The sequence below is a fragment of the Glycine max genome, chromosome 19 (genome assembly GCF_000004515.6).
Source record: "Glycine max cultivar Williams 82 chromosome 19, Glycine_max_v4.0, whole genome shotgun sequence".
In the NCBI taxonomy this organism is placed as follows: domain Eukaryota; kingdom Viridiplantae; phylum Streptophyta; class Magnoliopsida; order Fabales; family Fabaceae; genus Glycine; species Glycine max.
In genome coordinates, this window is record NC_038255.2 from 2,096,996 (window position 1) to 2,113,235 (window position 16,240).

Below are 16,240 nucleotides of genomic sequence, written 5' to 3' on the forward strand. Positions count from 1 at the left end.
GTTAACGTTTAAGTGTTATTTTTAAATTACTTGATTCCAAATTCATTTGAATTTCGTTGAAATAGTATCATTGTTACGTTTAACTAAACATTCATTAGGGTAATATTTAATTTACATAAACAAAAGAGACATAAAATAAAATTAATTATTTTTTCAAATGGAATTTAGTTTGTAAATATTTTTTTGATTGGTCATGACTCAAATAAATAAAGCTTCAAATTGTAAAAAAATAAATAAAAATTCAAATTGTAAAAAAATGGCCTTCAATTTTTAAAAAACTGTCTTCTGCACACTTACAGATCAACTTGATCCGCAAGCTTCATGCGGATCAAGTTGATCTGCAGGTGTGTGCAGACCCAAGGGCATTTTTGGCTTTTGTGAGGAATGCTGGGTGCACCAGCAATACTGCTGGTGCACCTAGCAACACCCCTAATTTATGGGCAATCAATCAAAATTTTCTTTGAATGCTGCTAGGTGCACCCAACATTCCTTACAAAAGCCAAAAATGGTGCACCCAACACTTGTAGTGAAAAGGTCATAATGCCCCTCAGTTATTTTTTTAAAAAATAACCCTCGACTCTTTCTCTCCCGCCCCACGTTTTCGCTTCTTCTTCCTGTGATTTTATGCTTCTTCTTCCTCAAAGGTTTCTTCTTCATCTTCATTCTTTGCGCTTCTTCTTCTTTACGTTCCCATCAATCAGCAACACTTACAAGCCCAAGTCAACCTCAGAGGATTTCTTCTTCTTCGTTGAGGAGGTTGCCGCCATTGTTGCCGTGATCCGTAAACTACTCAAAGATAATTTACGGATCAAGTGATCCGTAAGCATGTTATGGATCAACTTGATCTGTAAGCATGTTACGGATCAGGAGGTTGCCGCCATTGTTCTGGACAATGTTTTATTGGGTTTCGATGTAGGTGATGGCATCCTCAACAATGGTTGCTTTGTTCATCTAAAATTAATAATATTAGGATCCATAATCAATTTCCATTCAATCATTTAGTGTACTAAATAAAAACTAACCCGATAAATTGAATTATAATTAAATCATTAGATAAAGGAATATATAAGAAACTAAGAAAGTGAAGTTCAAGTGGTTGCATTGTGATGATGGGTACTAAAGACTGCAGCATCAAAAGCCTGGTACTGAGCTTCTCCCTCCTTCTCCTTTCCACCTCAAGGTTCTTGGATTTGAACACTTGTGTGTCACACTCATAGTTTTTCTTCCTCATCCTTTCCCTTTTGCTACCATTTTCATCATTAAAACAAATTTCATCTAGAGACATGTGTAGCCTTTCTTCACATACATGTCCTACAATCAATGAAAGCCTGACAGCTTGCGTGACTTTGAGTCAATGAAATTTGCGTTAACTTCAACATAGTCGAACGAAATTAAATTCGCATCAAATACTACAACTAACTCATGCTAATTTTGCGGCAAGGACAACTCGTCTTCCATTTGCAATACAGGTTTACTGAAAACAACTAAAATTTCTATTGGCCCAATCTTTTTCCAGTAGTTAGACTCAATGAGCACCTTCATCACGTCGTCGTTGGTTTTGAGTTCAATTATTTCGAATTTTATAACTTTTTCTGAATACTCGTGGTGACTTGGTTTCCGAAAAAACAATCGTTTTACCATTTGTGTTTCATCAATACCATAAGGGGGAATCCCACGAGACGCAACTTGCTTGATCAAATCCTTCAGTTCATCCATGGTACATCCGGTGGGAATGTCAAAGTTTTTGGGATTTTTTCCTGTGAACGAGTAACCAACAAACTCATTTTGCCGTGACATGTTCCACCTCTCATTGTAATATAGCAGGGCATCATGAGTAGGGGTCATAGTAGCTTCAAGTAAGTTTAAAATACCATTTGGGGTTCTAGCAATGCTACATAATAACTCAATCGGACCAACAAATGAAAATTCATGATTACACATTAACATTGTGTTAACATCAACATCATTTTTCAGTTGCATAAATTGAAACCTAAATTGATTACCTGTATACGTGAAAGGCTGTCGGTAGTAAATTTCATCCAAAAATTGCTTGTCGGTTAGCTTAAGGGTATTGTGTATTCTGGTTTTTAACGTTTGAAAATCACACCTGTTAGGTACTCGAATGAGAACTGGAGTGGAAGCTTGAAAGGAAACACTACTGTCGTTGTAAACAATGGATCCATTTGGAAAAATAAAACCTAATGTGGAGTTCACAACTGTTTGACTGCTTGTCTCTACCAAGAATGTCATAGTTTTTGTAAGACTTGGGTTGAGACTGAAACTTGTGCTTTCTTACAGTGTTAGGTTGTGTCATATATATAGATGAGTTTTAATATCAGTGCTGCATTTTTTAAAGATTAAAAATATGCATGCACATGCTTTCTGTATGTGTTGTCAACTACACCAATGACGTGACATGTTTTAGCTTGCATTAGATATGCATGTGTAGTCATGTTGTGCAGGGTCCTTTCACGCGCTTTATGTTAATGCAGACAACAATTTATCATACACGATTTTTCACAATATGTTGTCAACTCAGACAACAATATATCATACATGCTTTTTTAGAATTAAGTAATAATTTTGTTGTGGACGTAACAAATAAATTACATGTTCAAAATGATCAGTCATTATAAATTACATGTTTAATCATCATTTATGTCAACATAGTCTCTCTTGAACATCACGAAGCTCTTGTAATGCTGCATTCTACTAATATATGGATTTGGCCACGACTTCGCCTGCAGATGACAATTGCTAGACCATAACAATACTACAGGCGGTAAGGGACAACGTTCTTTTAAATAAACCTATTGTACATGCGAAAAAAATGTTAACTCAATCCTACAAAACTCATTGCATAAATATAAAAAAAAACACTTCATATCTACAATGTACCTCAACAAAATGATTGTCATACATATGATCGATACAAATTATACGATGCAATGAAGAATTTTCCAGCAGTTGACTTCTAAGAGGAAAGAATGCCGTGCTTTGTTGTTTAGACAAGGATACAACAATTACGTTATACCTTGATGCAATGACATGTCTCATGTTCGTTATATCCATCCACTTATCCGTAGTCACCTGAATGAAACAAATATACACATCAAACTTAATTTCAAAGTAAAGTTTTAAAAATCAAATACATAAATTACATACCTTGGTTAACCCATCAACAAGTAGTGACATCCTTAATTCCTCAAATCTCTCTGTGCCACCAAAGAGCTCGATATAGTCTTTTGAGAATTTGACAAGTTCTTTAAGCAAATGGTTGCGGACCACCGACCAAGAGTCTTGACCCATACCTAATAAACTGGCAACCGACCGATATCCACAGTTACCATAAGCTTTGACATCAACAATCTTATCAATGAAGTCATGCATAAATGGCTGAAACTGGTCCAACATGGGCATCATCGTTCTTCGATTCGGTTGATCAGAGGATGATGCAATACGCCTCATCGAGGAATTGTTATTTTGCATAGATTCAAAGGCATCTACATACTCCCAGTAAGATGGATCGCGCTTTGTTGACCGTAGGTTCTTGCTCGTAGCTTTCTTCGATGTCCCCTTTGTGTTAACCTTTGATGGAGGAGGACACATCGAATTCTGATCAGGGTATGCAATTTCCCAAAGTTTAGTCCTTAGAGTAAACTTGCCACAAACATCAAATTCTTCGAATCTTTTGGATATTGTTTCCATTACTTCCTTGATGCCCACCTCGGGCTCAGATAACCCTTGGTCTGAAAAACTGAGTCTCCTCTAGAACATATGGATTAAATCCAGTGGGATGCAACCACCAACATATTTGGATAGCTCACAAGCACAAGGAAGACCAAGTGTGGTTCTCACCACTCAACCACAACTTGAGGGATTCTTGCCAGCATAGTTAACACGCTCTAATTCAGCAACAATATGATTTAAAGCGTACCTTGAAATCATTCCAAGCAGCCTCTTGTATAAGGTTTTTTTGAACACATGTCCAACGACATGTGTACTTGTTTCAAATGATGCTTTAATCTCTGTGTGCTGCAACGTAATCATGTTGTTCATGGCATCCCACACACTGCATAAGTCTCCAATGTTATTTTGTAACAGTCTTTTTAAAGACGAGTGAGCAGATTCAACCCTACATTTCAAATACACAAATAAAAATAAACATATACAATAATACAATTCCATCAATTCGTCAACGTTAATAGAAATGGTTGAACAATTTCATACTTGTTTGTTGTTGTGTTTCCTAAGTGCATCACCTTATTAGTCCAGGCGGAAACAAATTTTTTCCTTGTGTGGTATTATCCATGTTTCCTTGACATAGTCAACAAACATTGGCCAAGGTGCGTAAGCCATTTCGAACTTCTTCAGGCATTCATCAAACTGTTGTTCTGAAGGACAATCAGTCAGAGATTTCCTGCAATCCATGACATAATCCCAAGCATTTTTTTACGCAATTAGTGATTTACATTTGGCCTTCACATTCTTGTTTATGTGAAAGTTGCACAAAAAATTTGTGCATTCAGGGAATATATCCTTCACTGCATTCATCAATGCTTGGTCTCTGTCAGTGACAATAACTCCAGGGAGGGCATCACGCTTTAAAAAAAGGCCTCGGAAGCGTTGTAAAGCCCAGACCAAATTATTAGCGCGTTCACCCTTCATATATGCAAAACCGGCAGAGAATGTCATCCTAGTCGATGTCACCCCAACAAAATCGAGCAGTGGGATTCTGTACCGGTTTGTTTTGTAGGTACTGTCTATCAAAAACACCAAATTACATGCGTTGACTAACTTCACTGAATCAGGGTGACACCAAAAGATATCACGAACCACGTCTTCATCCTTTATTCTGTGCCAATGAATATACTGATCACGTTCAAGAAGCTTCATCAGATGTTGCATTTCAAGATCGCTTCCTCTTATGGAAGAATGGAATGCACTTCTTGCATTGTATATCTGTTTAATGGTCGTACAGCTATTGGCATTGTGTTCCTTCAGAGTTAGCAGAATGTTTCTTGTCATCACCATGGACTTCGTCATATCAGCAATAAGTGTTTTTTCAGCTTTAGTCAATCGTCCCACATATGGATGTCCAACTAATGACTTGGCCAATTCATGATTATGCACTCCACAAATCAACTTCCTCATCCAGCCTTCTCCTCCAACCGCTGGCTTGCAACGAAGCTTGAAGGGACACCCACATTTCCTAGTCCCAGTGTCTCTTCTGATAAATTCTTTTTTCCTACACCTATACTCGTCACTCCTTTCACAACCAATTAACACAAACGTAGTCCTTCCTTTACTACCTGTGTTTGTGTCCGACCTTAAAATCACCGCCACAAATCCGTTTTCATGAGCCACGGATCGAGCCCACCGCAAAACATCCTCTCGGCACTCAAACACCTACAAAGAAATCCACATAATTTAAGTTTTCTACCAGTATTCATTTTATTAAATCTATGACAAACATTAACATTATAACCTGAGAAGTCTTGAACACATTTGAACAATCAACATGTGGTTCATTCGCACCACATGCTTCTGCATTTTCATAATCCATATCCGCTCGTTCAGACATTATTTCATACATACACTCATCTTCGTCCATCTAACCAAATCAAACAACAAATGACCATAAAAAAAATTAGTAATTTAAAAGAAAAAAAGGAAACTAAATTCAAAAAACAACAAATACCATAAATTAGTCTGTTACGGATCAAGTTGATCTATAAGTCTATTACGGATCAAGTTGATTTGTAAGTCTATTACGGATCAACTTGATCCGTAACTTACGGATCAAGTTGATCCGTAACAGACTTCCGGATCAAGTTGATCCGTAACGTTTGACACACAACTTCCGGATCAAGTTGGTCCGTAAGTCTCTTACGGATCAACTTGATCCGGAAGTGATCCGTACGTCTGCAACATACGCACCACCTTCTGCGTACCTCGTTTGTCGTCGCCGACCACCGCAACGTACCTTCACCTTCACCGCACCTAACCTTTCACAACGAACCAACGAACCCGAGACAATGCCGCCCGAAAACCACAAAAACAGAGAAAAAAAAGCGGACAAAAATGGAGGCTGTGTGCATTTCTGGAAAAAAAAAAACCTTTTATAAGCAAAAAATAGGCTAGGGGCATTTTTGCCATTTATGAATTTTGTTGGGTGCACCTAGCAACACTCAGCACTTTATTGGACCGTTTCTATTAGTCCATCAAACGCGAGTAAGGGTGGGCTGGGCTGCAAGCTCTTCCATTTTAGGCCTTACTATTTAAACCCCAACTTACTTTTAACCCTCCTAGACAAAATGAAAAGACAAAAATATCCTTTTGATATTCTATTAAAAATACTTCTTACAAAACATGTTATCCTTAGCTACTTGTGTTTACCCACATTTTATTTTGGAAGCCAATTTATGGTAATATATTTATTAATTTTTTTAAAATGATAAATTCTTATATATCGAACTTTACTACTCATTTGTGAAGAAAAAAATAAATATTTTTCTTTCTTAGTAAGTCATATGAATTTTTTGGATGAACCTAAGATATTTTCTGCTTGCAAGTCAAGGACTAATTTCTTGATGTACTAAGATCTATTTAAGGGATTAGTCTATCTCAATAGATACTTTTCTATACAGACGGATTTGAAAATCAAACCCTTAACGACATACTAAATCGTGTGACTTTTCTTAGATCAAATATTTCACTTATTAATTTTTATTAATCTCAAATGTTATTACATAAATTTAATTAATCCTGAATTGAATTTAAATTTTAACACAACATATAAAATCATAGACATAGAAATAATGTCTTGATTTAAATAATTATTTTTGTAATTTTTTTCTTCAATTTTAATAGTCTTATCTTTTTAAATTTATTCCTATTTTTAATAAAATAAAATTGTCATTATCATTAATAACAATGCATTTTATTATACTTTTTTCTTTCTTAAATATAAAATTTTATTTCTTGGTAAGATGAGATTTATATCTTTTAAATTTTAACTTATAAATATTCATATAATATGTGAGAAACTTGTTAATTCTATATTTAAATTCATTGTGAACCCTTGATGCATATACATGTAATATTATTTAAGGGCATAGAAATTAACTCTGATTGGATCTTTGTTCAACCTTCAAACTTTTGCTATTAACAGTTCAGAGAGGCCAGTGCAATTCTTAAAATATTGTTCCAAAGTCGTATATATTCATATATCTAGTTGAATTAGTTTTAACGTATTCAGGAATTCTTTAAAATGCATGAAGCCAACATCAGGCTAAGATGCATCATGGGTGATGTGGTTGTAAGCACAAAGGCTTTTTTTTTAAAAAATTTATCAAATGAGATAATTTTTTAATTAATTCTCAAATGAGGATAAGTTATGTAGATCCTTACAACTTTAAGATAAGTAGTAAACTTCATGTGATTTCTGTTTTTTTATTTTATTTTTTTTAATTTATTTTTTTATAAAACTGTAAGAAATTACAAAAAAAATTATGACTTCTTGTCTTAAAGTCACGAGGATCCATATTACTTACCCTCATTTAAAAATTAATTCAAAAATTATTTTCATTTCATAAATTCAAAAAAAAAATACTCTTTTTTAGTCAAAAAGCCATACAAAACACTTTCTATATATCTACTATATGAAAGTGTTTAATGACCTACATTATGTATTGAATAGTTTTGCATTATGAGTTAATAAAAAATTATCGTGATATAACTTTCAAGATATTTATCATAAAATCAATAACTTACTATATGTGATGATTTATATAATATAAAATTTCGTTACACTGTAAATTAATGAATAATTGTTTAACTATTTTCAAATAGAGGTAGACAAGAATAATCTCATAAAGTTATAATTATAAAATAATTTCAAGGAAATTAAGATATTTGTACTGGGCCACAACAAACTGACTCAACCTAACCTTTTAAAGGCATCAAGGGCACCGTGACAATGATTGATTCCATTGTCTCTTCCTTCGTCAATTCTATTAGCTCACAAAACTTTCCATAAAGTTGGCCTGCAATGAGTGCCAATGCCAATATAATGCAAAATGAATATCAATACTAACTATGTAAAGAAAACAATAAATGTAGATAAGGTGTCTAAACATGAATGGATGGTAATGCTAGTGCTCCTATGTCCTAAGTTACATTGACCAAAAAAATTATAGAAAAAACAAATGTTGTGGTGCACAAAGATAAGCTACCAAACTATGCATATTCATTGTTGATGATACCACAATATTCCATACCGTTATCATCTTAATTTTAATTTAACGATTGGTTTCTTTGTATAAGGCAGCGTCTAGGTGAGTGAAGAAATATCAAGTGTGTTTGTTTTCAAGTTTGCACAATTTTCTTTGCAATTGTTCACTTTCAATGTGACTGAGAAGAAATGATAGCTGATTTTATTTTGTAAGTGATAAGACAGGTTTGTCTAACTACAGGTTTAGGTAGTGCTATTCTAACTTTGTTTTGGTCCCCCATGCTTACTTGTCTAGTCCTTTTCATTTTATGGTTTAATGAATTTAGGATGTCCTGTATTTGAATGGGGGGATACCAATCTAGTTGGAATTACTTTAATCAAACATATGCAGGTTTCTTCTTTTTTGTTTAAGAAAATGTTGGATGGACATGGAACGGCTTTTTCAACATAAAAACAAACGCATCTCAAATCGTTAAACATTTACAAACATGGTGGTTCTAAGGAATTTAAATATATAGCGTCCAAAATTTTAGTATAATCTTTTATGATAATGAATCCAAATCAAAATCTTAAATATATTTTGAGATCCATATTAACACGTATGAATGAATAATTTATCATACAAATGTTGTTATATCCAAAAATTAGTAATTACTATTACTCAATATCTTTTTGTCTATTTCAAAAAAAAAAACCCTCTTTTTTTATGCATGTTAACATCACAAAAACGTAACCCAAAGACCCAAGTTGACTGCTCTTGGTCTCTGCTTCCTTGTTGAGAATATTGTAAAGGACTGCAACCCTGGAAGTGCCAGGCAAATTCCTTAATTACCACGAAATGATAACCAAAAATATGAACACCAAAACAAGGTTACTGGGCCAAAAAATATACAAATAGTAATCTTAATCCCCATCATCTGATGATCTGAATAGAGGACGTTACAATCATAAACTTCATTTTTTTTAAGAATACAATCATGTTAAACTAAATGAAGTCTCATTTGTAAATACAAAACTTTAAAATATCATAACATTCTTTGGGGACTTAAATAGATAAAGAAAAGAATACAAAAAAATAAATAGAAAAAGAAAAACTTAGTATATTTGCTAGTCTTTGTAAATAAGACAGAATTTTGATTTCCTCTAAAAAAAAGACAAATTTTGATTTTAGTTTATTTTAAAAATTGAATATTTTATATTTTATTTTTGTAAATAAGTTGTATTTTTTTATTACAGTTTGATTCATTTTTTGGGTTGTTCTTATTAAAACTAATTTGAATAAAACCAAATCCCATCTGTAATATGCTTATATTGATTTGTTGCACTATGCAGTAATATTTTAAACTTTTAAAGCTTATAATAATACATGATTCTATGTATTTTAAATATTTTAATTATGTTAAATAATGAATTTATGACATTGACAATAAATAATTAATCGTCCATAAATGATTTATATACACTACATTTATTTTGTAAGAGTTTTTGTAAATATCATTTTCAAGAGTTGGTCATAATATAATTTATTATTATTTTATTTAATTTTATTAAATGTCAAATTAAAAATAATTTAAAAAATATAAAAAAAAATAATTTAATTTAATTTAAACTTGATGTTATGTTAAAAAAAATTACACTTTTTCTTATATTTATTTTTTAAAAAAATCTTAATCTAAAAAAGAAATTAAACTCTACCAAGAATAGTCCTAGACCTCGTGTGAAGCAAAGTGAGGGAAGACTTCACCCTTTTTTGCTTTGCACAATGATTTTCCACAAGGAAGAAGAAATAACAACATTATCTGTGGAATATAATTTAGAGAGCAAAGTGAAAAGTCTTATGTCGTAGGTTCCAATTTACCAAGTGTCAGTGCTGTTTTCAAAAAGCAGCAAAAAGAAATGGTTGTCACTTTCTCTCTCTTGCCCTCCCTGCCCCACTTCTCACTTTTTCATATTTTCAAGCCTGCCCGACCTACCCGCTGAGGAAAAATAAAATAAACTTTCCCTATGTCACAAGCACTCTCCCGCTTTCCTCTTCAACACAACACAACTCTCTCTCTCTCTCTCTCACCACCCCATTTTGCTTTGGAGTTTGATCTCAGTTTCACAACTTGGTTTGTGTTGTGATGGTCTCATTCATTCACCAGTGCACATGTGTTTGTTGATCCTTCATAACATTTTCATTCAAAACCATAATGATATTGTTCTTTTTATCTACTTCCAATATCTAGCTTTTTTTTTTTTTTTCTCTAACATTCAATACCTGATGCAGTGTAACTTGAGAGATTAGGCCTTGACTTTCGTCCGAACTATATTCGGGTTCACCAAAAAGAAACAAAAAAAAAAAATTGTTCAATTATTGCAAGTGGGTTGGTTTGAACTTTGGAGGCCTTGAAGTTGTTGAGGTGGCTTTGTATCTATATTTTGAGGCTTTTGGGCTATGGAAACTTGTTTGTGAGAGTTTTTTGGAAGATGGGGTTTGGGAGTAATGCAGTTCAAGCAGGGAGTTTGGATGTGGACAAGTCAAATGAAAGGAAGAAGAAGGTAGAAGGTGCTGGAAAGGAGAGAAAATGGTGGTTTAGATTTAGCTTCTTTGGGAGCTGCATACCTTCAGGATCAAAAGTTGATAGCACCATAAGTGGCACTAAGGCCCATAATGGTAATTTTCTTTTCACATCAAAGTTCCTTAGTTTCATAAAAAAATATGTTATATGTTATATTTGTCATTTGACATCAATTTTGGGTGGCCAAAAATGGTTGTTTGTCTTTACGTTTTTGGTTATACGATCTAACCAAGCCTCTTTTTTTTTTTTCTTTTTTTTTTCTTTTTGTGTTTGAGACTGCAAATTTGTGTTGAGAAACTACATGAATTCTGAGTTTCTTGCAATAAAAGTGAAGTGAATTATTGTTGTGCATTTGTGCTGAGGAAGTTGGAGATCTAACTAATTCATTTGCAAATAATTATAGCTTTTCAAAATCAAAGCCACGTTCTTTTCTCCGTTACCTTTGGACCACGGCATGTTCTTTTGTATGCACTAGATGCTCGGCAAAGAGCCGAGAAAAATATTCTGTAAACTTTATCTGATTGTTCTGAGAATTAAGTATTAAATAACATCACTATACACACCTTACACTAAATTATGGTGAAAAAATTAGTATTGACAAAGAATCATATAATTCAATCATATAGGAAATCATAAAAGTAGCTCTGAATTAGCATGGACAAGTTTGTGATGTATTTACTATTTTGTTATCATACAAGTATAATGTAATTGCAATGAAGCTGTATAAAGTTAAGAAGGCCGTGATCAAATCATGTAATGGTGTCCATTTATTCTTGCTTTTAGGTGAAAATGTCAAATCAGTGGTAGTTGGATCAGAGGAAAACAAATCTGCATCTGATAAAATCACAAAGGAAACTGTTGCTACTGAAGAGTCCTCTACAACAGCTAGCGATGCGGAAAGTAACCCTTCCACACCAAAATTCAGTGAGGAGTTGAAGTTTGCTTCTTGTATGAGAAAATTCACATTCAATGGACTTAAGGTGGCAACTAGGAATTTCAGACCAGAGAGTCTTCTTGGTGAGGGAGGGTTTGGTTGTGTCTTCAAGGGTTGGATCGAGGAAAATGGAACTGCACCTGTGAAACCAGGTACTGGACTCACGGTTGCGGTCAAGACTCTTAACCACAATGGACATCAGGGTCACAAAGAGTGGCTTGTATGAAACTCACATATCCTCTTCAACTCTATCCTTTTCGTTTTTTTTTTTATGTCATAGTTCTTATTGTGTTAGCATTCTCATTTTCTCTTTACTTCTTCTCAGGCTGAATTAAATTATCTTGGTGATCTTGTCCATCCTAATCTTGTTAAGTTGATTGGTTTCTGTATTGAAGATGACCAAAGATTACTGGTTTATGAGTTTATGCCCCGAGGCAGTTTGGAGAACCACCTCTTTAGAAGTACTCTACTAACCTTTTTTTTTCTTTGGTAAACCTTTTCTATTTGTATTGCATGTCTTCACTACTGCTTGTTTAATTATGTGTAACACATTAGAACTGCAGCAAATTTGTATGCCTTGACATTTGACACATATATCAAATAAAATAATTATCATTTATCAGTCTTGAGTTAAAATTTGGCTGAAAATGAGCATAAATTTTGAAGCTTTTAGTTATTCAATTCACAGGCTTTCATGCATATAGAAAACAAAAACTAAATCAAAATGGTTCTCTTCCAATAATGCATTTGTTCTTTCTGCTTGGCACTATGCTACTAATAAAAAATCATGGTCATGATTAATTCTTTTTCTGGTAACAACAATTTTTTTATGTTGAAGGGCCCCTGCCTCTTCCTTGGTCTATCAGAATGAAAATTGCACTTGGTGCAGCCAAAGGTCTTGCTTTTCTCCATGAAGAGGCTCAGAGGCCCATAATATATCGTGATTTCAAAACATCTAATATACTATTAGATGCGGTATGTAGGTGAAGGTATTAATTATTTCTTATTCATCCTCCAACCAAAAAGCAAAAATCTAAAAAAACAAATGTTTATAGGAATACAATGCCAAGCTTTCTGATTTTGGACTTGCCAAAGATGGTCCTGAGGGGGAGAAGACACATGTATCTACAAGAGTTATGGGAACATATGGTTATGCTGCTCCTGAGTATGTGATGACTGGTGAGTTTTGAGCCTTCTTTATTCCTTTTCAACTTTTAATGTTTCTTAAACTTAATATATAACTAAGACTCTAGATAGCTAAAGTTATTTAAAATTTGCACGTGTATAGTTTTAAACTAAGCTCTAGCATTTTATAAGTTCTTGGGCTATCATGATTTCTTTATTAGAAAACCCTCATTAGTTCTCCAAAAGTTTTGGTCACCAAATTAGTTCTTGAAAGATCATTCTTCTGACCAAATTAGCCTCTCAAATTTTTAATTTGTTGTCAAACTAGTCCCACAAAGATCTTTTTTAACACTACTTCAGTTCTACATAAGGACTTATGATATGATACTTTAGATCTTTGAGAGACTAATTTGGTGATAGATTACATCTGTAAATTGGTGAGAAAATCTTTGGAAAACTAATACGGTGATCTTTTAAATCTTTGAGGGACTAATTGGACAAAATTTATGAAGGACTAATGTGGTGATGTGTGTAACTTTGAAGTTCCAAATTGAGAGTTTTCTCTTCTTTTATTCATATATCAGAAGTTTTACTATTAAAATACTAAATGTCTGCCAATTCCTTGATACCTTTTATTTTCTATCACCAATTAGATTGTTTCATGTTAATTACACTCTGAACCCAGTTGTAATAGCTAGATGAAATTAAAAGTGCTCCTGTTGAAGGAGGAAATGTCATGTATTCAGAATATATTGGGAGGATGGGAGGTTCCAAGTTTCTCATGTACACTTTAGGTGCATCTCTGATTATTTCATATGGTACTTAGATTTCTAAGCTTTAATTTGTCTACCCTACTGTATATCTCTAGTTTGTTTAAAATCTTTGTTCAGATTTGAAGATAACCCAGATTCATAGTGTCATAGTGACTCCTCTTCGTTTGAAATTTTTTAATATAGAAGGGCAAAGTATTTCTTGTTTTCCAACTACATCTTATGACATTAAGCCTGAGAAAGTGTTTGGAATGGAATATCTGCTTTTTAATCCATTACAAACAAATTTATTGGTCTCCCTTCTGAGTTATTCCCTATTTCCTTCCATTTTTAACTCTTTACCCATGTATGTGCTCATTGCATACTGTTAAATAATTAAATAGCATTGTTCTCCAAGAAATAGTCAAATTAAAAGTGTTAACTGTTAAATGATGATCAAAGTACTAAGTACTATCTATAAGCATACTGATGATGCCTAAGATTGAACCTGATGCCTTTTAAATTTTCTGAACTTAAAACCTTATACTCTTATGTGAGAGATAAGGATAGCTATTATATCAATAGCTATCACAACCACAATGGTACAAAATGAAGAATCTGGCAATTAAATCCTTTACAAATACGGTTAGAAAGCATGGTTGAGCTTAAGTGAGAAGAGAAAAATAAAATTGCTATTTGATTGAATGAGTAAAAGTGACTACATCAAGCCATTTATAAGCATTAACTGAGTAATAACTAACTAGGAACAACTAATAACTAATCTCCATTTAACTAATATCTCTAATAAATACTCTAACATGTCAATAGCAAGCTGTCAACCACATTTTTGTTCAAGTCATGATCAGTTTTGGCACTATTTTTTTTTAACCTCTTTCACTAATGTTGCACTCTTGTCCAATTGTGATTAGGACATTTGACATCAAAAAGTGATGTATACAGCTTTGGAGTAGTGCTACTTGAAATGCTCACAGGCCGGCGATCCATTGATAAGAAAAGACCAAATGGGGAACACAATCTGGTAGAGTGGGCTAGACCTGTACTGGGAGACCGGAGGATGTTCTACCGGATAATCGATCCCCGCCTTGAAGGCCACTTCTCGGTCAAAGGGGCGCAGAAAGCTGCCCTGCTGGCTGCTCAATGCCTTAGCCGTGATCCAAAATCTAGACCCTTGATGAGTGAAGTTGTTCGAGCTTTAAAGCCTCTGCCAAGCCTCAAGGACATGGCAATCTCATCTTATCACTTCCAGATTGCGCGCGTAGATCGAACCATGTCCATGCCGAATCATAAAAACGGTATTAGAACACAGTTAGTATCTGTGCCAAGGAAGGGTCAACCTGTAAGGACATTGTCTAGTCCAAATGTTCCACATGGTTCTCCATACCTTCATCATACCAAGTCTCCAAAACCTATTGGGTAAGAATAACTGTTCACTGTCTTTAATTTGATTGTCTATTCGTTCAGTTCCCACAAATTAGGCCACCAGCTCTACATACAGCAACTGTTGTGTGTCTGGGAGAGTTTATCTGAAACCTGATGGAATTATTAAAGTCTTAGTTTCATTATATAATCTCAAATAAGGTAAGTGCATGAGACAGTTTAATGTTACATAGTAATAGTAGGGACATGTCATATACAGTTTTCAAGTATGAAACTGTTATTCACTGAAATTGTTTAACTCTTCCACCTTGTCTTGGGTTTCGTTCCTTCTAGAATGTATTTTTTGTAAAGAGGAAAAAAAATGTGGTGTTAACTCATGTTAGACATAGATTTTTACACACTCATTGGACAATATACATTTCAGTAAATGCTGATTGATGCAATCGAATGTTGTACTTGTACTAGAGAAATGTTTGAGTGACCTAAAAAGTGATGATGAGCATGCAGGGTTCGTTTCTCTTTGGTGGTTTCTTTAGGCTTGTTGTTTATTTTTTCGGGGTGTCAAATGTGTTGTTTGCTTAGAAATGGAATAGTCTTCCGATTTCCTTGTACATTTCAAAATTGAAAATTCAACTAAAAAAGAAAGAAATTGTCTTCCCTTCTGCATTTCCAAATTCAACTATCATCTTTTATGATTAGGAAGTCCAATTTGATAGGCTGGGTTGTGCATAAGAGATAGTGATATCTCCTAAAATGGTGGCTCCACATGTTTGCCTTAGGGTCACAACCTGTGGTAGAGTTATAAGTTTCTAACGTGGGCTCATCTTATTATTTAATAAGGAGAAGTGTAAGGAAAATACTTTTGAAAATAAATTTTTTATTGGTTATAATTTATTGACAATTATAAGATTAGGAAAGTATTTTTAAAATTAAATATTTTTTTACCTTTTCAAAATACGGTCTCTTCTCTTTCTTTTTTTTTACCTTCCAAGAACTTATCAAATCACTTTTAATAAAGCCTTTTCTTTCGATCATATTTTTTTCATCCATAAAGTTTAAGTATAAGATTTTAGGAAAATACCAATGACTTGTTGTTCAAAATACTCATTTTCATCTATTTACAAAAATATTTTTTTCAAAGAAAAATAGAAATAATTTTTATCTTTTTAAAACATTTTCTCTCTCACTCTTTCCTGGCCGCACAAAGCTCTCCCTCTTGTATTTTCATCGGTCATTA

General features: G+C 33.6%; 1 protein-coding gene across 4 annotated transcripts; it reads left to right on the plus strand.

The window, feature by feature from the left end:
* The first annotated feature begins 10,230 nt into the window (after positions 1 to 10,230).
* LOC100499647 (serine/threonine protein kinase-like protein) lies at positions 10,231 to 15,492 on the plus strand. 4 transcript variants are annotated; one of them, XM_014771321.3, is made up of 7 exons: positions 10,236 to 10,387; positions 10,506 to 10,892; positions 11,581 to 11,951; positions 12,057 to 12,192; positions 12,570 to 12,706; positions 12,787 to 12,910; positions 14,535 to 15,492. In XM_014771321.3, exons 2-7 carry the CDS (start codon positions 10,706 to 10,708, stop codon positions 15,041 to 15,043), a joined length of 1,464 nt encoding a protein of 487 aa, XP_014626807.1. In that variant the 5' UTR covers positions 10,236 to 10,387; positions 10,506 to 10,705; the 3' UTR covers positions 15,044 to 15,492. The 4 variants fall into 4 exon arrangements, with proteins under 4 accessions (XP_006603648.1, XP_014626807.1, XP_040868308.1 ...); XM_041012374.1 differs by having other exon boundaries at positions 10,243 to 10,347; XM_006603585.4 differs by having other exon boundaries at positions 10,231 to 10,892.
* Positions 15,493 to 16,240: the final 748 nt, after the last annotated feature.

Bases quoted from the DNA above. Each gene is read 5' to 3' on its own strand.
- LOC100499647 (XM_006603585.4), top strand. From the start codon at position 10,706: ATGGGGTTTGGGAGTAATGCAGTTCAAGCAGGGAGTTTGGATGTGGAC. The intron at 12,193-12,569 runs GTACTCTACTAA...TTTATGTTGAAG, and splicing joins GGAGAACCACCTCTTTAGAA to GGCCCCTGCCTCTTCCTTGG. The intron at 12,911-14,534 runs GTGAGTTTTGAG...AATTGTGATTAG, and splicing joins TCCTGAGTATGTGATGACTG to GACATTTGACATCAAAAAGT.